The 26,934-nt window shown below is 36.0% G+C and overlaps 1 protein-coding gene across 4 annotated transcripts; it reads right to left on the reverse strand.

Annotated features, from left to right (window-relative positions):
* Positions 1-463: 463 nt before the first annotated feature.
* TMEM50B (transmembrane protein 50B) lies at positions 464-26,934 on the reverse strand. 4 transcript variants are annotated; one of them, XM_027875498.1, is made up of 7 exons: positions 26,715-26,934; positions 16,588-16,726; positions 12,481-12,593; positions 11,753-11,820; positions 8,321-8,413; positions 4,589-4,646; positions 464-1,960 (listed from the first exon to the last, which is right to left on the reverse strand). In XM_027875498.1, the coding sequence occupies exons 2-7, from the start codon at positions 16,684-16,686 to the stop codon at positions 1,915-1,917; spliced, it is 477 nt and encodes a 158-aa protein (XP_027731299.1). In that variant the 5' UTR covers positions 16,687-16,726; positions 26,715-26,934; the 3' UTR covers positions 464-1,914. The 4 variants fall into 4 exon arrangements, with proteins under 4 accessions (XP_027731299.1, XP_027731298.1, XP_027731300.1 ...); XM_027875497.1 differs by having other exon boundaries at positions 26,681-26,934; XM_027875499.1 differs by lacking the exon at positions 26,715-26,934 and adding an exon at positions 25,842-25,932.

Here is a 26,934-nt window from a genome sequence, read left to right on the forward strand (position 1 = left end):
TTAAAGTGTTATATAAATGCCAGCTATTATCCAGGTATTACACGGTTTAAGATTTACAAAATGTATTCTTTTTATATACATATGTATATAATCTCCTTTGGGCAACAGAATCTGATTCAGTAATTAAAATCTAAGGCTATTAATGTGGTCCCCATTTTTTGATAGGAAAATAAGCAAAGAGCAATTAATTATTTGTTCATATTCACAATATGGGGTTTTTCCCCCTATGTTTTCAGTAGAAAAAAGGATACTAAATTTTTAATGTTATTCTAGATTGTTTTGGCTAAGCAACTTGCTATAGAAATAACAATTCACCAAGAAGATGCCCAAATACTCCAGAAGTGCTGAGAACACACACACTTTTTGTTTTTATATAAGCTGCGTCTTTTAGCCACTTATTTGTGTAAATTACGAACAACAACAATTTTCAAAATATATTTTTGGTCAAATAAATTTAACAAACCACCCTTAAAAGAAATATTTATTGTATTTAAAATAAGTTACAACTGAGGGGACATAAAAAGGGACTTCAAAGATGCTTTGAGAAAATAAAAGTTTGAGAAAATAAAAGGTTGCCAAGGTTTTTAAACAAAAGCACACAAACAAGCAGTAAAAAGGATTAAGTGTACACAATAGCACAGCTTTCCACAATTTGCGTCATATTCTGTGCAAAGGAAATTCTCAGAACATATTTTTAAAGCTGCATTTTAATGCTATTTGTTTTATAGAGTCTGTCTTAGAGACAAGAAAAATAATCTGTAAAACCAGGGAAAAATAAAACACAACCAAAACCTGTGTAACAAGTCAGAGTGTAATATGAGATAGTGACAATATTCAAACAATTCCCTTGAGACTACACTGTGTATTTGTGCTTACTTGGCTAATGCAACTCAATAAATTAGAGCTATGATTGTAATATGATACATGCCTGCAAAATTTTCTCAGTGTATTTTACAACAGTTCACCCAAAGTTCAATGAATACATTAGAATAGGGGCTTTCAGTCTTGCAAATAAGTGGATAGAATGCTTATTTCTTAAACAACATAGTGGCAGTACCCTTTTGGAAGTAAAACTATTTTTTAATGTTTTCCCTATACCTTCCATTACAGTAAAAGTATCTGTTGTACTACTCTGCGCTCTTAAATCTTGATTCTTTCAAGCCAATATGCTTTAACATGAACTTATAATGCTGTCATATAATCTATAGATTGTAAAAAGAAAAGCACAATACACAGACTATTTTACTTGCATTTTCTAAGAATTATGTTGCCAAGTTTTGTGGTCATTTTACTTTAACCACATTAAATCTAAGCTAATTAGTTGTACACTATCCCATTTCAGAGCCTTGCCATTCAGAAACATTTTTTCTTCAAAAGTTATTTCCAAATTAGTCCTTTGGGTATTTAAAAAATGTTCATATACATTTATGTTCCACTTTAATGCAAGCATTAAAAAGAAAAAACCAAAACACGCTCATTTTCTCTGCCAAAACAAATACAACTTATTGAAATGCCCTTCTGAACTAACGGGTAAGTGCTGATTTCAGATATTCACTGATTTATTTTTGCACATCTTCGGTAGTTAGAAACAGCATACACAAGCATTGTCAATAAGCTCTAAAGTGACATGATGCAACCTTGCTCAGAGAGCACAGATCAAGCCTTAAGTGTGCAAGAATAAAAAACAAGTATTTTCCACCATCTATAATAATATATACATCCATATATGTACATATTCACAATCTATGAAATGAAATAAAGGGTAGAAACTACATCAAAGTAGTTACTGGCATAAAAGGAAAACAATTTGACAACATTTAATGTACAATCCACTAGCAAAATGTAAATCAAAGTGGAAGAGAAAATTTCATACATATAGAATATAACAAAATGATTTTTGATGCAATTAGTGATTTATCCCCATAACTCTTCTGTTCGTCCAAATTTGTAGATGAGGGTACTATAAAAATATGAAAAACATAGTTATACATGGTGAGAAAAACTTGAAACTACTTGTACATTACAACATATGTACTTAAGTTCAATTTTGGAACTGCTAAAATTAAGTAGCATAGCTACATATCAGCTAAGACATTATCTTTCATAACCCAGCTTCCTGAACTAGAAATGTCTGAACTGTTTTGAATGTTATTCTTAAAGCACAAAGATATTATAATATTCTAATTATCTAAGAGAAGTAGAGAATTTTTCTGTCATTATTTCTCTTTCAGATCCAACCATATCCAAAAAATTGGAGCCTAGGTTTTCTTGTTATTAAAAATGACTTGCATTTAAATATTCATTTATATACTATTTTGTAATTCACAGTTAAGCACTTTCCTCTAAACTACTTTGTCACATTAAAATTATTTAGGTACCAATAACTTTACCAATTATATCTGAGTGCCTTACCCTAGTGTTTCATTAGATCATTAACTCTTTATTTTACCTTTCAATATCTGCTACTTGAAATACATATTCAACTCTCAGCTAAAATATATTAAACAAGAATTCTACAACTACAGCTACCACTTCCAGGTACTAAACAATACTATAAAAGCACATTCTCGGTCCTAAATTATAACTGAAGTTTCAACTGGTAACAGCAGAGAGCTTCTGGAGAAGAGGGAGTTTTGTCATTTGGATTTCTATTGATCAGACTGGCCCACTAAACAGGAGGTACTTAAGTGCCTACTGATTAACTAATTGATGAGAGGGGAAAGGGACAAAGGACATTTTAAGCTGATAAGAGGGAAAAAAATTAAAGATCTGAGTGGGACTTTGAACCACAAAGTAGTAACATAAAAACACCAGGGGTAATTGTTTTTTAAAAATAGGTCACAAGACCTGTGTGATCATCAACCTATAAAAAATAATCCTTATAATAAAACTTCATGTAACAGGCATAAAATAACTGAAATTATCAAGTCACTGGCATTTTTTAAACGACAAGATCACACAGGTTGGGAAGACCTTGTGCTGCCCAAAAATCTAACTCAAGAACTTCAGGAGTTACCTTCAAAGTTCTTATTTATCTAAATTATGATCTTTGTCACAAAGCTTTACCTTTCATATCCTGTTAAATTGTTAAAGTCTGGCTGTCAACAAAAGTTCTCTGAAAAATAAGTTTTAATTTACTGATATTGAAGTTTTGGGTTTTTTTGTTTGTTTGTTTTGTTTTTGTTTTAGGCAATTGGGGTTAAGTGACTTGCCCAGGGTCACACAGCTAATAAGTGTGTTTGGTCTGAGGTCAAATTTGAATTCAGGTCCTCCTGACTTCAGGGCCAGTCCTCTATCCACTGCACCACCTGGCTGCCCCAGTTTTGGGTTTTTTTTAAACACAGCCCTCCCAGATCAGGGAGTTCTTGACTTGGGAGTCCATAAATTTCTTTGTTGGTTTTTTTTTTTAACGTATTTTGATCACTGTATTTCAAAAGAATTAGTTTCCTTTGTTATTCTATGTATTTTATGTATTTAAAAACATGACTCTGAGAAGGGGTCTAAGACAGAGGTTCCCAAACTTATTTGGCCTATCACCCCATTTTCCAAAAAAAAAAAAGAAAAAAAAAAGAAAAAGAAAAAAATTACTCAGTGCCCCCCTGGAAATCTTTAACCTTTTAACTTTTTTTTTTTTAATTTGCATCATTTTAAAAAAATAATTTTTTTTAAAATGATGCATCTTAAATTTAATAACTTATTGTAAATTTATGGGGTCTTTCCTGCATTAAAATTTCATGATGCAATATTGCATCATGTAACCGTAAATAAGTCATTACACACATATTCTTGCCAATGCATGCTGAACTTCCCAACAATGCACCTGCCAACACTTGCTTAAGACCTGTTAGTGGACTTGACCACTGATCGGTTATAACTGCATTTTGTGTGTTTATTTGGAAAATAATGTAATCACTACTTTAACTGTTACACAACAGATGACACATGTACAAATGGTTTTTCACAATTTTCTTATCTTCTCTTCTTTCCTTATGCTTCCACTGCCCCCTTATTTTTATTTAATGCCCCACAATTGCACCAAGGCTACTACCATCACCCCCAATCATTCCAGTGCCCTCTGGTATCGCCCACTTTGGGATCCTCTCAAGACACAAAAAAATTTAAGAACTCCTAAAGCTTGAAGGGACTGCTGGAAAGGTAGGGAATGTTAACTTGCTGAGAGTGCTTACCTTTGGATTCCTAAGACAAATATTACCTAGGGAAATTTTGTCTTTTTCCTTATTTTCAACTAGATCAAGCCAAACTTTCTAGTCCAGAAAATATTTCATGGAGAAATGTCTCCATCTTGTGGCCTTTTAGCAGATAACATCTAAAGGTGATTATTGTCTCTTACCCACATTTAAACTAGAACTAAGCCTCAACTAGTTAACGGTTATTACAAGTTTATACCACAGTGTTCTTCCTGGTGCACTATTAGAAGTTGCACTTCCCTGTCTTTTTTATTGAAAAGACACAATTCATAACTGTATCATAGCCCATTTCTAACTGAACTCAATGAACTTATACTTAATACTTTTTATATTCTTTTTATAATATACTTAAAAATAGAATGGAAAAGTGGTTAACTTACCTAAAAAATATAAGTGCATTTTGAAAAAATACAGCTAGTCCTGGATAAACATTAGTATCTGAAAGAATTAAAAATATATGAAAAATTGGCATCAACATATTCAATAAGAAAGAGTATCAGTGCTAACCACAAATAGAACACATGTAACATACCAAGAAATAAAAGAAGATAAATAAAAGGAACCAAAGATACAATTTCATTGAATTATCTGAATTTTTAAAGCATTTACTTTACACAATATAGATTTTTCCCCTCAAAAAAAAAAAAAAAAAAGAAAAACCGTAATTCTTAATTTATATAAGCCACGACAAAAACAGAAGTGAACATATCACCTAGAATACTGCTTATGTCATATGTGGGCTAAGGACACCTAGAGGCAGACAAGCATTCATTGCAAGGGGTTCACTAATCCATAAGCACATCAAACACTTTCATTCTGTTATTATTTTCAGAAAACAATGGCTACACTGATGTAGAAAGGGGGAGAAGAGAAGTTTCTCATCCTCGAAGACTGGGAACCGATGACCTAAAGCAAAAATAGATAAGCTTTTTAATTTACTGCTTATTCAGCACAACTGTCATGGTATTGGTTGGATCAGAACTGCTTGCTATAAAAAAGCAAGAGGCACACACATATACTCCTCTTGTTACCCAAGATCAGCATGGAAATGTGGAATATTGTCAAAAACAAAAGTGGCTGAAAACTTTTAATAGATTGTCAACGATTTTGTTACTGTGTTTTTCTACAAAACTTCTGGAATACTACTACACGTTGTCATTAAATAGCGTAGAACAAGGAATACATCTTCACCTAACCTACCCTGTAGTTATTCCTGTATCTCAGAAGACACTAAGGATCAAGGAAGTGAGCAAAACAGGCCTCTCTGCTTAAGGAATGGCCCCGAATCTATGCACTAAGACTACTTAACACTAAGTCCGTCAGTTTATTTACTCTTACTTTAGACTTAATTTTAACAAATACAGTTATCTGGTTTCCTAGCCCAAAATAGATTAGAAGCAGCAAATTTAAAAGATCAGAGAAAAAAATACTACAGTGAGTAGTAATGAATACTTCTGTCAGCAGCAACAGATAAAGTTGGACCGCAGAAACAGAAAAATTATAAACAGACATAAAAACTCAAAAAGGGCATGAGTTTGAGGCCATTTAGTGCAGGGTAAAAACAACTTTGCACACCTCAACAGGCTCTCAAAATCATTAACAGACAACTGATAAAGAGGAATGAGTCATTAAGAATAGATTCAATTGTGTTTGGTAAATTCTTTTTTCAAGGAAGGGAATAAGTTAATACACTTTAAAAGTGAAATACTTTGAAATTGTATTGAAATTGTAAAAAGTTTGGTGCATAAAGGGACAAAGATCTAGCTTACATGGAAAAAACAGTTACCCAGAATGACTCACAACAGTTACCCAGAATGACTCACAACAGTTATCCAGAATCTCAGAACAAGAAAAGAATGCAGAGGCCAAATAAATCTACCTGAACTGGAATCCTTGTACAATATTCCTGACAGAGGTGATCCTCTTTGAAGACTTCTTCTAATGGGAAATCCACTATATCAAAATGTCCAATATTAGTCTTACTCTCTGCAATTTCCACTTACTGGTCCTAGTTCTGAGAACAAATATTTTTATTTTTTATTTCTGGAGACTGGGGCTCTTTATCTCACCCAGGCTAGAACTGCAACAGCTACTCACAGGCTTGATTCCACTAACCAGCACAGAAATTCTGATCTACTGCATTTCTAATCTGGGCTGGTTAGACCCATTTAGCCTGGGACAGACAGACAGACAGACACGCACCCCCACCCAACACCCTCTTTTGGCCCTACTGCAGCTCTACATCTTGAGATTAAGAGATCTACTCCGCTCCACTCCACCCCACCAGGAACAGGGGTTAGTTATGTGCCACCACAGCAGCTGAGAACAAATCTAAACCTTTTTCCACATGAGAGCCCTTTAGATACTTGAAAACAGTTACTACATTTCCCTCTGCGTCTTCGGTTCTTTATTTTGCTCAGCCAATTTCACACTGCATGAGCTGCAGTTTCCTCACCACCCTGGTCTCGCTCAGTTTAGCAACAGGTAGGTAGTACAGTGGATATAGTACTGAGCCTGGAGTCAGGAAGACAAGTTCAGATCCAGCCTCAGATATTCGCTCTCTGATGCTGGGCAAATCATTTAACTGTCTGCCTCAGTTTTCTCATGTTTAAAATGGCACTTCCTCCCAGGGTTGTTGTGAGAATTAAATGAGATATTTGTAAAACATTTAGCACAGTGCTAAGGCATCAGAGGCACTTAGTGTCTTCTCCATCTCTCCCTTCCTTCCTGCCTCCATACCCACTCTAATTCCTCACTGGTCCTTCTTCTCAATATAGCACTCAGAATTGAACAAAATATTCCAGGGCAGAGAACAAAAGAAGTATCATCTCCTCTGTTCTGAGCTCATTCTCTGAGGGTTCCAGAGAGGTGAAATATATTTATTATGTATCACTGTTCAATGTCATTAAATACCTGGAACAATTTGTTGGTTTGTTGATTGGGAAAGCAGAGAAAAGAATGGTGGAAATGGCAGATTAAGTTTTAATCTCATAAAGCAGTATCATGAAGGTTCATAAATTTAGAGCTAAAAGGGAACTTAAAAGGCAAATAAAAGGGAACTTAAAAGGCAACCCCACCATGTTTTACAAATGAAGAAACTGAGGTATATAGCTACTATAGGATTTGAACTCCAAGTCCAGCAATCTATCCACAATACCATTAAGTAATTTGGAAACTATTTTCATGATTGTCACAGGATGAAGAAACCAATTAAATTCTTTGTAGGCTTTAAACACAGCAAACTAAAGTCAAGAACACCAACTAATAAATAAATTATTTTCCAAAACCTCTGCCGTGAAATGTTACACAACACCATGGAAATGCCCCCTAACAAAAATTATATTCATTCCATAAGGATAAGTACTATATTAGTAATGTCCATATGAGCTCAATGATAACCAGGATTTCACCCAACATGCATTAACTTCTTTATATTTAACTTTCATTCAATAAGCTAATTCACTTTATTAATATCAGTACTTCATTAAACCCAGAGGTAGACCAAAAAAAAAGAGAGAATTTTATGAGTATTGTGTTAAATGTAATGTTCATTTAAAAAAAAATCTATGTCTAAAGGGGATTTAGAGTTTCACATACAATGTTATATTCTGTTCTTTGTATACTAAAATATTCATATTTGCTGCTGTTTCTTAGGTTTATAATAAAATCTCCTAATATGCAAAATGAGACATATTTTTGGACCTGACTACTACAGAAATTTGTTTTGTCTGACTATGCCTATTTATTAAAAAAAAATTTTTCTTCTTTTTCAGTGAAGAACGTGGGAGGGAAAAAAATAGAAGCTTGGTAACTGAAAAAAAAATCTTAATTTTGGAAAAGACCATTCTACACACAATTTTCTTATTTCAGACAGAGAAACTGAGACAAAATTTAGTGCCTTCCTCAAAGGAACTAGAACTTGTAAAAATAATTGGATTTCTGAAAATTATCAAATTACAAGTTTTTAAACTTAAGTACATATTTCTCTTTACACTAAATTTAAAACAAATTTTATATTAAGTGGTTAACAAATTAAGCCAAACTGAAGTTGATTACATTAACATTTGTTTAAAAAAAAAAAAGAAAAACTAACTAGGAAGGAATAAACTTACTTTGAGTAACATATGCACCAAAAAGAATCCACATTGAAGCAATAAGCGAACCAAACATCAACATGAAACCAATGAAAAGCCAAACTCGAGCACCTGTAAAGATGACAGGATTTGTCATTTTGTTTATTTTCATGTTGTTTCTAGGATCTCGGAAATAACATACACCTGGTACCACTTCAGCAATCCCAAACTCTGCTTTTCAGCATCATCACCTACCATTGTACACAGCTGAGAACTGTAAAAATATACAAAAAACTCTCTACCAGCTCAAACAGCTGTTACAAAGCCATTATCTGATTTCCAGGGTATTAAAGATTAAAAGCAATAAATTAAATTGGGGATCAGAAGCTACTTCTAAGGGAGTCATGATTATAGCCAAGGAGGAGGTAGAAATTACAGAAAGCAGAAAGATTTTTAAAAGTACAGCAGATGGGGCAGCTAGGTGGTGCAGTGGATAGAGTTCTGGCCTTGGAGTCAAAAGGACCTGAGTTCAAATCCTGCCTCAGACACTTAACACTTACTGGCTGTGTGACCCTGGGCAAGTCACTTAACCCTGACTGCCACACCAAAAAGCCCCCCCCCCCCCAAAATGGCTCAGATTCTTAACAATCTAGTAAATGTTAGAGTCTTATAATCTAGCCAATGCTTAGATTCTTATAATCTAGCCAATAGCTTACTAATGTTCAGACTCCTTAAGAGTCTGCCCAGTATGACTGATGTTCTAATAAACTTTGTCTCTGGCTGGAAAAAAAAAAGTATAGCGGATAGAGTCCATTTAGTGTAGGCATAAAGTAGCTCTAAATATTTCCCCAGGCCATGAAAACTGCCACCCAGTACAATAGTTATAGTGACATTAATGACCCTGAGTCATGAAGAAAAGGTAGCACTGTTTGATACACTCTATTTCACAAACCAAGAGTTAGTCCATTTCAAAAAGATTCTCTTCAAAAAGGTCTTTCAGTTTTGCTACTTACAAATACCAAACTTCCAGCTTCTAGAAAACTCAACTATCCCAAATAACTTACTCCCTGACAGTGAGGAAGACTTAAGTTCAAATCTCACCTCAGACAATCCAGCTTCTTCAACTATAAGGTGGAGATCACAACATCACAGGATTGTGGTACGGGTCAATTGAGATAATGCAAGAAAGGAGCTTTGCAAACTTTAAAGCACCATACAAGTTAATTATTATTATAGCTGAGGTTTTATTTTATCACTGGAAGAAAGTACCAATCAAATGTATCATTATCATCATCAACATTATTTATGTACAGCTCATTTTAGCTATTGTGCTACCTATTATTAACCCTGTAAAGGAGACTAGTAAAAGAGGTATTATTTCTTACTTTATAAACAAATAAACTACACGTCAGTGATTAAGTGAATTGCCAGGGGCATAGCCGTGACAAAGATGTGACGTGAACTGATGTCTTCAGATTTCGAAGAAAAATTCCTGGCACTGAAACACACTCATTGATTACTTTCCAGCAGCTTCCTCCTTTCTTATTCTTAGACAGTAGTTTAAGCAAAGGAGGAACATTACAACAGCTGAAAGTTTAGGGCCTGCTGACCCCCCTACCCTTGTGCCTCCATGTCACACAGATTCCTTGATCATTCCCATAGAAGTTAGATTAGAAAGTACCTCTCTTTGTCTTCCTTAATTCAGATTTAAATAGAGAAGCTAAGCTTTTTCGAGCTCTTTTGTCCTACCAGGGAAAAAAAAAAACCACAGCACTGATTAAGCAGCTGAAACAAGGCTTAATAAAATTCAAGAAAATGGAAACATATTTTCAAAATCTCATCCCTCCCTTCCTACTCCAAATTACCCAAACACCCTCACCAGAAAAGCAGAAAGAACAAAAATAAAAAATAAATGCCAACACACTTCAACAATACTTTAAAGAACTGTAATTTTGATGATGATATTCTCTCAAATGATGTAACTCTTGAGTGCTCTGTAGTTTAGCACCTCTGTTCAAGAGCGGTTGCAGCCAAAAAGTCCCTCACCCTGTGACCGACCAATCCAGTGATAAGCCTCTCAGTTCAGCCAAGTTGTATCACAAATGACCGGCATTTATTTGGTCCATCAGCAAGCCCATATTCTAAGCCTTCATATCTTGGCAGATCCTTCCACAGCTTCAGAAACCTATGGTTATTTCCACACTGTGATGAGGCATCACAGTAGAGCTTTAGAAGATCCCCCAAAATAAGTCTCGTCAAAATAAAATCTCAACAAAACGTTCATGCAAGAGCATAAATGAAAAAAAAAAATCAGACTAATTCAATGGTAGTTCTAGGATATTCAAAGACAATAGAGAGGCTGGACATCTGTTCAATTTAATCCACAGCCCTTTCAAAAACTGGGAATGTGATTATTGTTCATTACAGTGAAATTCCACTATGATGAAATCATCAGATCCCTAGGGAAGTTTATTATAAAAAAAGTTTAATGTGGATTAAAAAATATTACTGAGTTAAAATTTAGATGTTTCCCCAAACAATCAATCAAGTACTTATCAAGCACCTATTATTTGGCAGGCACTGTGCTCAGTACCACATAGATACTACAGAGACAAAAATGAAATAGTCCTTGTCTTCAAGAGCCTTATATTCTAACAGAGGAGATTAAAGTGCAAGTGTGTATGTGTGTGTACGCACATATATAAAAAGTAGCTGGCAGGTGAGAGAGAATTAGCATCTGGAAGGAAAGGCTTCATGTAGAAGGTGGCACTTGAGCTGAGTTTTGAAGAAAATGAGGGGTTCTAAAAAGACGTTAAGTGAGAAAAGAGCCCACTCCACGCACAGGAGATATCAGTGTAAAGTTACTGAGACTAGAGATAAAATGCCATTTGTGAAGAATATCAAGAAAGCTGGTCTAGCTGGGACATGGCATGTAGGTAGGGTAGTTATGTACAATCAAAAAACACAGATTAAAAAATACGTACATCATTAGCACAAAGACAAGAAAAATATGAGTTGAATGTGCCATTCCTTGCTCCCTCTCTATATATATATTATCAAAGCCTTCGGATAATTCACTTAGTTGATTAAAAAAAGTCATAGGCTCAATCTTCGAATATGCTAGTTGCCAAGCCAGCTAAACAACCTACTCATGATGGTCACAAGAGGCAAAATAAGAAGATAAACACAAAAATCCGCCTTCACTTCTAGAAAAACAAATCAAAGCCTGAGTCCTACTAATTAGTGTTATTATATACACAAGACAATGCATTATCACAAAAACAAATTTCTCAAAAAAATTTCATCTTTCCAGAGTATTCAAGCTAAAGCAAGACTGTAAAAAGATGTATTTTGGGATCCCATTTATTAGTTCTGCATAAAGGACTGAGCTTTTGGAGTTTAAGGCATACTTCACCAGTTTTTATTAATTTATAGTATACCCAAGAGCTACCCAAAAATGATTTTACCTACCTGTTCTTCCTAAACAGCCACTTTCATAGCTATCACCTCTCACTTGTGCATTTGACACAGCATTTATCCTAGAATACACAAACACACAAAAAAAAAAAACAAAAAAAACAACCATATGATCCAAAGGTTTCTGTTTTTAAAAATAAATTATCTTCAAATTATCCATTTTCTTTGAATAACTAACCTGCTGCTTAACAACAAAATAAGTAGGCAAGTGAACAAACATTCTTGAAACCACAAGTATTCTGTGGCTAGAAACATTCCTTTGTCTTTCCTAAAGGGCATTCAGAATACACATACTTTTACCTACTGCTTGTTGATGTCATGAATCAGGACTCAACTTTGCTGTATCACTGTCTCAAAAATTTTTTTGAATAACTTCTGGACTTCAGGAAGAAATTCAGATAGTAATTTTACATGAAAAAATGTTTTAGAATTTGGAAACATGTATAAATAACAGCCCCCCCCAAAAAAACCACGAAAAAAAAAAACAGGCCCACTATTTCAGCTTGAAGGATAACCTTTCTTCCTACTTAAGTTAGAACAAAGGTCAGGATTTAACGCTAAATACTAACAAAAATTCCTTTTTATTTCTTTGGTTATTACTTCTTTTTGGAAAACTTCATAGTCTGAGTGTTTCTCATTTTCCAACATTAAAAAGCAAGTCATTATATTACCTATTCTAAGAAAAATATAGTTTCAACTTTTATAATTACCTTCATACTTACATGAAGAAAGCTAATGTGGAAAATACTCCACATGTATGAAATGCATGGTTCATTTGCTCTGGTTTAGGATATACCACTGCTGCATCAATCATTATCCACCAACCTGTAAAAAACTTTAAAAAACAGCAAACATAACGTTTAGCTATTAAACCCTGAGACTATTTCTAGTATTCCCAGGACTAGAATTAAGCCCAATAAATACAAAATATTTAGAATTTCTTTTAACAAACCACCACTAGCCTACTTTAAAACTTTTTCCATCAAAAGAAACTTTATTAAAAAAATAATCAACTACGAATATTATGTGACCAAATGATCTTGAAAATAGTCCTTTTAGCAGCAACCACTTGTTTTTAACACTTGGTATGGTCAGAATTTAATTATACCATAACTACTTAAACAAGGATTCAAAAGAATTTTTAATTCTTATGGATTTTATAAGGTTTTCTGAATTAAGTTTGTTTCCATCTTGTTCTAAGTGCCATAATAATTTCTAAAACCACATAACATTGATAATTTCTGCTGTAGGATTATAGTTCTCAACACCTGTGATATAATATAAAACATGCAATCTCTAACAATCAAAAGACCTGAAAACAAGATATAGACATTCCCCCTAAAAAAGTAAGAATGAGGCTCTCATGGATAAAACCCTAATTTAAACCTACTATGTATCAGTACTATGATAAATACTGGAGATACAAATACAAAAGTGAGGCAGAGTCTGCCCTCAAGGAGTTTACATTCTACTGATGTATTCTAATGATGCTTCAATAATTTATTTTGATGAGGAAGATGTATTTATCTAAAGAGAACAAATAGAGTTCACCACTGCAGTGATTTGAGACATAGGAAAAGCTGAAAAGGGCATAAGTTGTTGAAAAAAACTACAAACATAGCACATTTATGTAAGAATCACTGTAAGCATCAAGAAAACTAAATCTCAATATGAAAGGGACGTTGAGGAATATCAAGCAATGTACAGAACTTGTTTGGAATGGATAGGAGGATGATAATCAAAGGCAGAAAAAACCACAATTACTTAATTTTTCCACTGTTTTCCTTACTCAGCAAAATTAACTTTTCATCAGGAAAGAAAAGAACAAAAATGATTAGAAGGAAACAAATACCTAAGGTAAATAAGGACAAAGTAAGAGAGAACTCATTGAGTTGCTATCCTTAAAGATTTCAACTGTAGCAATTGGAAGAGGTACACTAGAACCTGACAGAGAAACGTGTCCTAAAAAAAAGAGAAAGAAGGTAGATATTTCAAACCATAGGAAGGTGATCTTGATGTCAGTTAACTAGTAACATTCTGAAATAAATTATTAGCACTAAAATGAGGGAGCAGTTTGTGAGTACTTGGAAGGAAAGTGATTGGGGCAGCTAGGTGGTGCAGTGGATAGAGCATCAGCCCTGAAGTCAGGAAGACCTGAGTTCAAATCCAGCCTCAGACCAAACACTTGACACTTACTAGCTGTGTGACCCTAGGCAAGTCACTTAACCCCAACTGCCTTAAAAAAAGGGTGGGGGAGGAAAGTGATCATTAAAAGCCTGTAACAAGAACAAAGTTATGCAAATCTTGGCCCCAGAGAAGAAATGAGTTAATGAACCTGTCTCCTTTAACTGGAAGGTTGGGAACTGTGAGCAGAAAATGTCACATATAGCCATCAGACTGGTTGCAAATGTTCCCCCCCTCCCTTGGTTAGCAGAGAAGGCTCCTGAGGGGTAGAGGTATATCAAGAAACTACTGATGTAATGCTGTATTCTCCTGATTGATAAGTCAAGGGAATATCAAAGACATAGTTAACCTAAATTTCAGTAAATCATTTGAGCACACAACAATTTAGGTGAATTTGGAAGTAGCTGGAGAACTAGACCCAAACAATACTCAATAATGAATGAATGAATATGAACATACAGGTGGGTTCTCAAAGTGTAATTATTTCAGGACTTGACACTGACCCTATTCTATTCCGTACATTTGTCAATCATTTGGATGATTAAAATGGATAGCACATTTGGGAAATTTACATACAATACAAAGCTGAGATAAAAAAACTAATGTTAAATGAAAGAATAAGCATCAAAAAAAGATTTTCAAAGGCTGGAATAATAAATTTAATAGGAATAAAAGTAAAGTCTTACACTTAGGTTAAAAAAATTTAACTGCTCAAACTTTATACAAAATGAAGGGAATGTGAACAGAAAACATACTATGTGAAAAAGGCATCTAATAACATAAAATGTTATATTTGTCACCAGTATGGTTTGGTATTAATGTGATCTTGAGCTATATTAATTTAAATTGAGTGACAACCTATAATAAGTAAGAGGAAAATAACCAAAATGGTGAAGGGATTCAAAATCATGCCACATGAAGACTGGTTCCAAAAACCTACTGGAAATCTCATACTGGATGTCCCACAGACATCTTAAACTCAACCTGTCCAAAACTAAACTCATTATCTTTTCTCGAGGAAAAAAAAAAAAAGTTTTTCTCCCCCCTCCCAACCTCTACTGAGAGCAATGCTGAGGGCACTATCATCCTCCCAGTCACCCAGACTCACAACCTAGGGTCATCCTCAACTCCAAACTCTCTTCTCACCCCTATATCCAATTTATTGCCAAATTCTGTTGATTATAACTTCACAGTGTCTCAATTTTTCCATCTTCTCTCTTCTGACATTGCCACCATGCTGGTACAGGCCCTCATCACCTAATGCCTAGACTACTGCCTTAGCCTTCTGGTTGGTCTCCCTGTTTCAAGTATCTCTCCACTCCAGTTCACCTTCCTCTTAGCTTAGCTATCCAAGTGATCTTCCAAAGCTCAGGTCCCACAACTGACATGGTCAACAACTACCACCCTCCATTCAATAAACTTCAGTGGCCCCCATTATCTCCAGTATCAAATATAAAATCCTAAAACCCTTTATAACTTGACCCCTTCTTTTCTACCTTCCAGTCTTCTTAAACTTTACTTCCCTACATGTACTTTATGATGCAGTGACACTGACCTTTTTGTTTTTCCTCACTTGCCAGAAATGCTCTTCCTCCTTATCTCAAACTCCTGGCTTCCCTGACTTTCTTCAAATCTCAGCTAAACGCCCACTTTCCTTATTCAAGACTTGCCCAACTCCCTTAATGCTGGTGCCTTTCCTTTAAGATTAACTCCAATTTATCCTGCATATATCTTATTTGTATAACTGTTTGCATGTGGTCGCTCTCTTTAGAACAGAAAATCTTTAAAAATCTCAGTTGAAGAACTGGTTTTGTCTTTCTTTGTATCCCCAATGATTAGAACAGTGCCCACCGCTTCGTAAACAATTGATAAGTATTAACTGACTACACCTATTTAGCAGGAAAAAAGAAGAGAGGAAGGGAAAAGATTCTTCAAGAATTTGAAGGTTAAAATATGGAAAGATTAGTCTTCTGCTTGGCTAGAAGGACAGACGTGAGCCCAGAGTACAAGTTACAGTAAGACAAATCTGGAAAAACGTCCTAAAAAGAAGAGCGGCACAAAACAAAATGGACTACTTTGGGAGAAGAGTTAGCGGCCCATCTCTGGAAATGTTAAAGATGAGGCATATTTAGATGAGATTCATGATCTGGGCAGCTGGATTTGATGACATGGAGACTCCCTTTAACTGTTAAGATTTCTATTATCTGGAAAGCTAAAGATATCCTGCTAACTATACTGAGAAATACTGTTGGCTTCCTTAATACCTGAAAAGATCTATAGTTTCACTTATATGGATGTTCCTAAAACCAAAACAAATTGCAACAACTCCACAGTTTTCATAAATTGCTGTGGCCAAAAAGAATTTGTCAACCTTTGGCCATTCCTCATGTGATAAGCCTCTAAATACTGGTTTAATCTCAAAGCCTTTCCAGGTTCCATTTGAGTACCCAGGGTCACCTACAAAGTAAAAAACACTGGAATAGGCCTTTAGTAGAGGTATATGATTACAGAAAAAAATTCTTTAAAAATTATAATGGCATTCATAATCCAAAAGCATACTATAAAATAAAACTGATTTTGCAATATAAAAAGAAAATCAGAAATTATACCATATTAACCAACTTCTTTTTTTCCTGATGACTTACCAGTACACCTGCTACCACAGATGCAACTGTGTTTCTTCTCTCACTCCAATCAATGCACTCACATTCTGGCCACCGAAAATTATCTAGGAAGCCTGCCATTTCTATTTCTTTTGCATGGATTTTTCATTAGATGCCAAATCTTAGAAACAAAGAAGGAAAGAAATTAATCCCACAAAGAATGTAAAAGAATACTCTTTAAAATGTATTTTCAAATTATATGTAAAAACAATTTTTAACTTTCATTTTTTAAAACTCTTCCCAAATTCTCACCCTCCCTCTCCTGAGAGGCAAGCAATGAGATATAGATTAGATATTTCCAAGTCATGTTGCAAAAGAAAACACATACACGCACACACACACAAAATCACAAGAAAAATAAAGTAAAAAAGTATGCTTTGATCTGCATTCTTTCTCTGGAGGTAGATAGCATTTTTCATCTTAAGTCCTTCAGAATTGTCTTAGATCATTGTAATGCTGAGAATAGCTAAGTCATTCACAACTGATCATCACACACTAATTGCTGTTTCTACATACAATGTTTTCCTGGTTCTGCTTACTTCATTTTGCATCAGTTCATGTAAGCCTTTCCAGGTTTTTCTGAAACCAACCTGCTCATCATTTCTTTTGGCACAACAGTATTCTATCACAATCATATACCACAACTTGTTCTGCCATTCCCCAATTGACAGGTATCACATCAATTTCCAATTCCTTGCCATCACAAAAAAAAAAGCTGTTAAAAATTTTGTACAAAATGATCCTTTTCCATTTTTTATGATCTCTTTGGCATACAGACCTACTAGTGATGTTGTTGGATCAAAGATCATAATGGATCATGAGCAATTTTACAGCCTTTCAGGTGTAGTTCCAAATTTCGCTTCAGAATGGTTGGATCAGTTCACAATTCCATCAACAATGTATTGGTGTCCCATTTTTCCCACATCCCCTCCAACATTTGATATTTTCCTTTTCTGTCCCGTTACCCAATCTGATAGCTGTGAGACAGTACCTCAGAGTTGTTTTAATTTGAATTTCTCTGATCAATAGCAATTTAGAGCATTTTTTCATATGACTTTAAGCTTTGGTTTCTTCTTCTGAAAACTTCCTGTTCATATCCTTTGGTCATTTATCAATTGGGGAATGATTTGTATTCTTATAAATTTGACTCAGTTCTCTATATACTTGAGAAATGAGGCCTCTATCAGAGAACCTTGTTGTAAAAAATTTTCCCAGTCTTTCATAAAAGAACACTTTGTGGTTTTAGTTCTTATATCGTGTTTCTATTATTTTTGTTTTGTTTTGTTTTTTTTGCTTAGGCAATCGGGGTTAAGTGACTTGCCCAAGGTCACACAGCTAGTAAGTATCAATTGTCTGAGGCTGGAACTTGTTTCTATTATTAAACAATAATTTGAGTTAAATAAGAGACCACAACATAAGAGATGTCACACATGTTAAATGATTATTAGAACTATTTTTACTGTCTTTAAGAGAAAAAGTCATAAAACTGACTCCCCCTCCCCCCACCTCCAACTTCACTCCAGGGAGCTTGCACTGCTTGGGACAGCAGCATAGCAATAAATTCCACTGCCAACAATGCTCAAACAGAGAATGGAGCAACAGAGGGAACTAGGGAAAAGGTATTATGTGTATGGAGTTCCATCAGGTGAGAAGGAAAGGAAACTGGCATCTAGATGAGACTTTGATTTTTCAAAAAATACTCTTTAGAGGGGCAGCTAGGTGGTGCAGTGGATAGAGCACTGGCCCTACAGTCAGGAGGCCCTGAGTTCAAATCTAGTCTCAGACACATTAACACTCACTAGCTGTGTGACTCTGGGCAAGTCACTTAACCCCAACTGCCTAAAAATAAATAAATAAATAAATAAATAGAATTTTTAAAAAAAAATCAGTTTTCAACTCAGGCCTCTGAGTTGACACTTACTAGCAGTGTAACCCTGGAGAAGTCACTAACCCTGATTGCCTCAAACCCCCCCCCCCCAAAAAATCAAAGTCTATGTAGTTTAAAAAGGAGATCATTAAATTGGTTTCTTTTTTAAGTAAAATGTACAAGATAAAGCAGAAAACAAAATTTAAAGAAACAGGAGAAGTGAGATCAAAGAGGAGGCCTGAAACACTATGGTCTAAATTCCACATACAACCTCCTACAGGTGAATCAATTTATTTTGTGGGACAAAATTACAGAATGGGAGAGTACATAAATTAAGAGAACAGAATTGAAAGACAGAAGGGAATGTGACATAGCCAGGTACACTATGTATTTTTGATGAAGCTGTGAATTGGTATAACCATTCTGGAAAGCAATTTGCAATTATGTTAAAAACAAAAAAGTGAGAAACATTCATATCCTTTGACCCAGAGATCCCACAAACAGGCATATACTCTCAAGGAGAACTCAATGACAGAAAGAAAGGTTTCATCCATAGGTTCCCAAAGTGGGCTACAGCTGGAACAATTTGGAGGGGGGGATGATAGTAGCTTCAGGTGCAACTGGGGACTGTTGAATAAAAATAAGGAGGTAGTGGAAGCATAAGGAAAGAAGAGGAGAAAATTTTGAGGAAAAACGTTCACATGTGTTTCATCTGTTGTATAATAGAGTTAAAGTTACAGTGATTACATTATTTTCCATAAATACACAAAATATAAGTTTTAACCAATTAGTGGTCAAGTCCAAAGACAGGTTAACAAGCAAGTATTGGCAGGCCAGCATGTCACACACTGTCAAGAAATCCAGCATGCATGGGCAGGAATATGTCCATGTAACAATTTGTTTACAATAAATGAAGTTATACGATGCAATATTGCATCATCAAAATGTCAATGGAGGGAAAAAAACACATTTACAATAAATTATTATATTTAAAATGCATCATTTTTAAAGAATGTGTTTTTTAGGCCAAATAAGTTTGGGAACTTCTGAATACACCAAGATATTTATATGACATTCTTTTTGAATTGTAAACAAAATAGATGCTCCTTGATGGGAGGAAAGGCTGAGCAAACTTCGGTACATGAATATAATAGAACAATACTGTGTTACATATACTGACAAACATAATGAATATAGAGAAACATCTAAGAACTAGTATGTATTGACGCAAAGTGAAGTAACTGGGGCCAGGGAAACAATGTACACATTGATTATACAAATACAAATGGAAAGAACAGCCACAAACAACTGAAACGGGAATATTGAAAAATTAAAGACCAAGCTTCTTTGCCTCTAAGAGATGTGAGAAGATATTGTGTACTGGCTCCTTTACAGAAGTGTGTGTGTGTGGGGGGGTGAACACTGCATATAATATCAGATTTTTTTGATGTGTTGGTTTTATTGAATTTCTTTCTCTTCCTCTTCCTTCTTTCTTATAAGGCATAGCTCTCTGAGACAGGGAGGGACTAAAGGGGAAATATAAATAATGTAAAAACAAAATATAACAACAAAAAATCTATTATCTTTTTTAAAAAATTTATAATAGGAATTTGGTAGAACACTTTCTCTCTTTATACTGTATTTGAGAATAATTTGTGTTAACTGCTCTTTATGCTTATATTAAGTTCTGGTGATTGTTTTCTTATGAATTCATCTATTTTTCTTCTTTTTGGTGATTTTTAGCTGTGCTTAAATTAAAACTGGTATGACAAACCACATCTTTTGAAGGTCTTTCCCAGCCTCCATCCACCCACCCACTTGCTACTATCTCCAACCACTTGCTACTATCTTCCCTTCAGAATACCATCCATCTACTAAGTATGTATCTTATATAAATGTATTTTATTATGGATATATAAAATCATCCATTTACTAAGTATATATATACACACATATATGTAAAGTATCTTGTTTATGTACATAAACATACAGGTGTGTGTATAGATATAGGTATCCACACATTATACGTAGATGTACCCATGTATACCATACACCTATGTTTACATATATATACACATCTATTTATACACCTATGTGTAATACCTACATATGCGCACAAGATATACACATACTATAAGGTATATAATTAGTACCTACTTATTTTCATGTTCTGTTCCCCATTAGATTGTGACACTTGAGGGTAAGGATTGTTTTTGCCTTCCTATGGATCTCTAGTATTTAGTCCAGTGCCATCCACATAGTAAGCCCTTAACAAATGCTGGTTCCCAGCTTTAAAATGCAAACAAAGATATGATATTTACATTGGCATTGTACAGGAGAAAGCTCTGGGGCTGAGAATCAAGAAAACAGAATTCTGGTCCTAGCTGTATCACTAACTTTCTAAATGACCTTGGAAGAGTCAAGGTCTCAGCCTTCCTGGGTCTGGTTCTTCACTGTAAAAATGGGAATTTCATTAAACTGCTACATACAATCCCTTTAATCTCAAAAATTCTCTGATACTAAAGAAGGGAAAAAAGCAGAATACTAGACTGATAAGATTAAAACTTCATAAATTAAGGATTTTTCATCTTAAAACAAATTATCTTAGGTTCCCTAGGTGAATTCCCTTCATCTATTTAGGGCGATTTGAGACAAAAATTCCACACAGTTACAGCTTTTCAGGAATTTATCTTTTATAAATTTAAATTCAATTTTACAAGAGGAATAAAAAACTTTTTATGAAGTAGGTCATAACATATACAACAAAGTGAACTATTTGGTCATGAGATACCAATTTATGTAAAATAAAACCATGTCCCCTATACAATTGTCCCACTGTACATTAGCAAAAAACTTCTCATTTTTTCTTCCTGACACTGAATTATATTCTTGTCATAAATTATAAAGCAGTATCATTAAGGAAAAAAATCTATTGCAAAAATCACATTAATGGAATACTAAAAAAAACAAAAAACAAAAAAAACCAAACATCTTTCCAGTACTGACTCAGATCTACAAAGTCAATGCAAAGGAAGAATGACCCCAGTTCAGACAAGAACAAAGTAAATGACCATTGAGAAAATGGACCTCAGTCACCAAGTTTTCTTCATTAACCACAGTTGAGAACTATTTGTGGAAAGGATGGAAAGTCACTGTCCCAATATTTGCCATTTAGGAAAGAATATACACATTAAAATTTTATAGAAAAATAAAGCCTAGCATAAAAGCATATAGTTAATTTTGTTATTCAAATGTTGCCAGAGGATATTCTAGAAAGCTGTTTTATTTCTCAAGTTATACATAAATTCTAACTTCTAATGACACTGTGTGAATATTTTCCATTTTAAAAGCCTAACACAAATTATATACTTTAAAAGTTTGAACACAAATTAATCAAATTTAAGAGATCTTTTAAATGTTTCAAACAAAAGCATTTTTCAAATTAATATCTCCCAACTACTTGCCTACAGATTTAATCACATTAAGTAACTAAAACAAAGTTTAAGCAAGAAGCACAAAGCTTAAAATATCTAACTTAAATGTAAAATCATGAGCTAGAAACCACACTGTTAAAGATTTTAAAATGTACTTAACATAATGCTAAACTTCTTACATACAGTAGTGTAGAGGGCCAGCTCTGATCAGTCCAGAAAAGGGTTAAAGAACTCAGGTTGGAATTTAACTCCTGCCTGTTCTTACCTTCCAGGGCTCACTTAATCAGAATGTTGGCTCACCACTCTCCTATTCATTAAGGGGCTCCTGGAACTGCCCGACGGGGACACAATAAAAGTCTGGCATGAGGGATAACATGTGGCAAACTAGGGTGGACTAGTCACATACTTTGAGCCAGCCCTGAGAACGATTGTCAAGGCCTGTTAATTGACTGTTAATCTCTATCTTGTAACCATTTGTTTAAAATGATGTAATCCTTTTTTCTTGATACTTCTATCTATGCTCCTTTGATGTATGTCCTGAAAGCATTTTTTTACCGAGCTCTGAAGCTTGAAAGTTATCAGTAACAGTTACAGAATATGCAGAGTTCTCCCACACAAGAGATCCTTTGTAGCTCCAAACTTCTTCCTATATATGCTGTGACCCTCAGATGAATAAACAGTTCAGTCTTGGCCGACCCGGCTGACCTGCCTGGCCCATGTTTCTTCAGTTCACGCTCTCCCATCAGATGTGACTCTTAGTTGCGGGCAACACAGTAGTATTGTACAGCAGAAAGAGAGAAGAACTTTAGAATCAGTTCAAAAGAATCAAATCTTGGCTTTGTTGTTTACTACCTGTATGGCCTCGGGCAAGTCACTTCACCTCTCTGGGCCTCAGTTTCTCCATCTCAAAAAATGAGAGAGTTGAACTAGATAAACTCTAAGCTCCCTTTAACTCTAAATCCATAATTCTGAGTAATGGATCTTGTAAGAAGGCCAATAATGTCCCTAAAGTTCATCAGCACAATACTTCACAAAAAAAGAGTATCTGGAGGACTATGACCTAGGGATAGATTAAAAACCACCTACTGCCCAAACTTTATAGGTTTATAGGTGCCCAAACACCAAGAAAGAAATGTCAGTGTACGTATCTATGATAACTGTTGTTGCTGTTCAAGGGCGGACCTCGTGCACGGCCCTTGTAGTTTAAGAGCAGGACGTTGCTCTTTTGGCTTCCTGATCAAACCTCTTGATCGTCTCCAGTCTCGTAGGTATTTGAGCTCGCCTGGTCAGTGAGTGTGTATCCTTTCTTTTCTTATTCTTCCTTTTATTTTGATTATTCCTTATTGCACTGAATGTTATTCTTATCTTTGTATGCTTGTGTTGTTTTAATCATAATTAATCATTGTAAAATAAATGTGATTGTTAAGTTTATACTGAGGACGTGTCATTACATCTTGAGATCCAAACCTAAAATGAAAAACTGCGAAGTAATCCTTTCGATTACAGTAGGATTCCAATTCCTTCTTTCCTGATTCCAAATCCAAAGTTCGATCCACTGCCCTACCTGCCTACTTAATATCAAGGAAATGTATGCCAGGAAAAACAGGTGAGCCAGTGGTGTAGGACAAGAGCTAGGGATAGACAGCCTGAAGAACTGAACAAAAGCCCACAAAATGTAACAAGGAGTAACTCCAGCCCCAGTGAGAGGATCTTCTCTGAAGGATTTTTAGAACATGAACAAGAATTTCACTGCATGAGAGGGTAAGGATGGTTTATGATCTGCACTGATGGAAAGAATGAAATGATGTAACATGGAAGAGATCACAGATTCAGTAAAACATAAACTGAAGACACTACAACACAACCTGTTAAAAGACTTCTGTTCTGGAACTCATTCAAAGAAAATTAGTACTAGAAATATTATCTTAACTGTCTCACAAAATTAAAGTAGTAGTTTATCAATTAACAAGCATTTATTAAGCCCACTGTGCACCAGGAACTGAGATAAGCCCTAGGGATAAAGACAAAAATGAAAAAAGTACCTACCTTCAAGGAAAAGGGAAAGACAGAGGTATATACAAAATAACTTAAGTATATAATACGTATATATACATAAGAATATACAAAATAAACTCAGTTATAAGGGAGAATCAGGAAAGGCACAGTAACAAGGCTCCAGTAATCTTTCATTTAAGTCACTTTAGGAATATAATCAGTTCTCAATTATCTGACTGCAGACTATTGGTTTATTGCCTAAAAGTTTCTTCCCTCCACTAAGCTGGGCTAGAGATAGGTCTAAGCTTCCTAACCTCTTTCAAGGGAACAGCAGCACAGCTTTAGTCCACTTGGTTAAAGGAGCTGGGTGGATGACTATCACTAGCCAATAAAAGGAAGTACGTGGCCTATAAACAGACTACTCTGAGAATTCAGGAGTGTTATTTATCAAGGGAAACAGTAAGCTTTTGCTTTGGGGCAAAGCAAAGAGTATTAACTTTCATTATTACTAACCAAGATCCTATACACGCATGTATATATACATGTGTAGGTATAAATATATGTACATGTACATACATAAGGATGCCACATATATGAAATTACCTTGAATAAAAAAAGGAAACGTCACTGCTTTCTGGAGCATTTATAAAGATGTTACTTTAATAAGATTACATAATCATAGAGTTGGGGCTTGAAAGGGCCTTAGAGGCCCTCCAACCCGGGTTCTTCACTTTATTTTTTATATATTTTTTAATATTCTTTTTTATTTAATTTTTTTTCAACCCCTTCACTTTAAGGATGAGGAAGTGAGGCCCAGAGAGTACCTTGTCCAAGATCACAGTAATTTGTGAGACCTTTCCAGAGCATTATTATAGGAAACTGAGACAATAAACTTACTCTGTTCTTACTCTCCCCTCACTGACAACCCACTTGATTCATCGCCCTGCCAAATACTATATATATAACTTCATACTCAAACTAAACCTAAGGCATGTTCAAAGAAACTCTGGAATTAAAATAAACTAGCAATTACTATCCATAGCTAGCATTTATTAGCACCTACTATGTGCATGGCTAAACACTGAGGATATGAAGCAAGGCAAAAACTGTCCTGGCCCTTAAGAGGTTCACAATCTAAAGAGGGGAGGGAGAGGAATGTAAATTATGTACAAACAAGACATGCAGGATCTCTCAAAAGTCTTTGTGCAGTTTGAAGCTTTAATAGTTCTAAAACGCCCATAGACTTTTGGGATGCTCCATATACAGGATAAATGAGAAATAAAAATTCCTTTAAAAGAGGGATCAGCTTGTAACAAAATGACATATTTTACTGTTAAATATTAGTTCTCGCATAGACACTGATATTTAGGTGTTGATATTTAGATTTGTTGAGTCATATTATTAATTAATAAGCCAATCTGTCTGCTTGGTTTAAACCAAGCATTTAAAAATCAAGTGTTCATGCTTTAAATAGGTGCCAGGATGGCCACTCAAAGGCAGTAAAAAAAAAAAATTCAATGTGGCACTCATAAACACCTAATTTCAAAGTGCTCCGATCAGTTCAAAACCAGATGATTTTTCCTGCAATTCTGTAAACCCCTACAGAAGCAATCAACTTCTGCAGCTCAATTTAGAACAGTACCCTTCACACCTAAAAATAATTCTATATTAGGTAGTTAACTAGATAAACATCTAAGCTCCTACTATTTGAGAACAAAGGGCGGTACTCTCAAAACATAATTTTGATTTTCAGTCTCCATTCTCCGTTACGAACAAACTCAAAAAGCATCAGAGGTCCTCGTGAATATTAACATACTAGCAATTTTCCTACACGAGTAACACGAAAGGAGTCCATCACAACGAATCTCAGAAGCAATATGAGAAGGAATAAAGGCCGATTTGCAAGTAATATAGTAAAGAGAAGAGAAATGCAAAGTTACTTTTGAGTGGCTTCACTCCGGAAACCTTTTCTGAGTAAAACGCCTGCTGTAGAGACCTTTTGCCAGGGGTGTTAAAAGAAGGTCATTCTTGGCTCCCCTTTTTTGCATCCCTCTCTCTACGTCCTTGGGAACACTTGAAATGTCGAGTCTTTACAGGCTGTTCCACAAAGAAAATTCGTGGTCACGGTTACGAGGGTGTAGAAGGGACGGCCCGGTGCCGCCATCTGCACCAAATTCGGGCGACCGACGCTTTGGAGGGCAAATGACGTCATAGGAGGTTTCTCCCGACCCCAGGTTTCGAGGGGACCCGGGGGCGCCACCCAGAAACGTGCCCCCGCAGAGGCTGCAAACAAAAGCCCTTCCAGGCCCTGGTTTGCAGCCGACGCCCCGAGAAGCGGAGGCAACACGGACCGCAGGCGGGGGCGGGGGGGCGGTCCGGCAATAACGGGCAGCCCCCCCACGGCGGGATCCGTGCCGAGCGCCCCAGCGCAGCCCGCAGATACCAGAGGGCCCGGCCGGGCGGATCCGCCGGAGAAGAGAAAAGAGGGGAGCCGAAAAAACCCAGAGTCAGACAGAGAAACCTCCCCCCCCCGCAGAGGAGGGGGGAGAAGAAAGGAAGTGGAAGGGGAAGCGGAAGCGCTTCCGCCCCACCTCCCCGCCAGCATAAGCCGGAAGTGGGGGGGCGCACCGGGGAAAACGGCCGCGGGCGGGGCGCGGGCTCCGAGGGAAGCGGCGGGTGGGGCGGCGGCGCGAGCGCCCCCTCCTTCCAAGTGCCAGTGTTCCCTCCCCTCCCCCCAACCTCGCAGCCCCGAGCAGCTTTTCCTATTCAACAAACCGACCCGAAGTCTTCCCGAAGGCGCGCTCCCTTCCTACCGGCCAACTTGCTCTCCTCCTCCTCTCCCTCCACCACCCCTTCCGGTCAGCCTCTGCCGCTCAAGCCCCGGACTGGGGCCCCAGCAATTTTTCCACCTCCTCCTCTTCTTCCTCTTTCCCAACTCCCCGGCTGCCGGAGGCTCGGTGGGAAAGGGGATGGGTTGGGAGAGAAGGAAAGCTGAGCACCGAAGCGGCGTGCGACCAATCCTGGCGCGGGAAG

Source organism: Vombatus ursinus, unplaced genomic scaffold (genome assembly GCF_900497805.2).
Source record: "Vombatus ursinus unplaced genomic scaffold, bare-nosed wombat genome assembly UNPS02014809.1, whole genome shotgun sequence".
In the NCBI taxonomy this organism is placed as follows: domain Eukaryota; kingdom Metazoa; phylum Chordata; class Mammalia; order Diprotodontia; family Vombatidae; genus Vombatus; species Vombatus ursinus.

Coding starts and splice junctions, on each gene's coding strand:
- TMEM50B (XM_027875498.1), bottom strand. CDS start 16,686: ATGGCAGGCTTCCTAGATAATTTTCGGTGGCCAGAATGTGAGTGCATT. Junction 12,594..16,587: donor CTGTGGTAGCAGGTGTACTG/GTAAGTCATCAG, acceptor TGTTTTTTAAAG/TTTTTTACAGGTTGGTGGAT. Junction 4,647..8,320: donor TGGTGCATATGTTACTCAAA/GTAAGTTTATTC, acceptor TAATTCTTTCAG/ATACTAATGTTTATCCAGGA.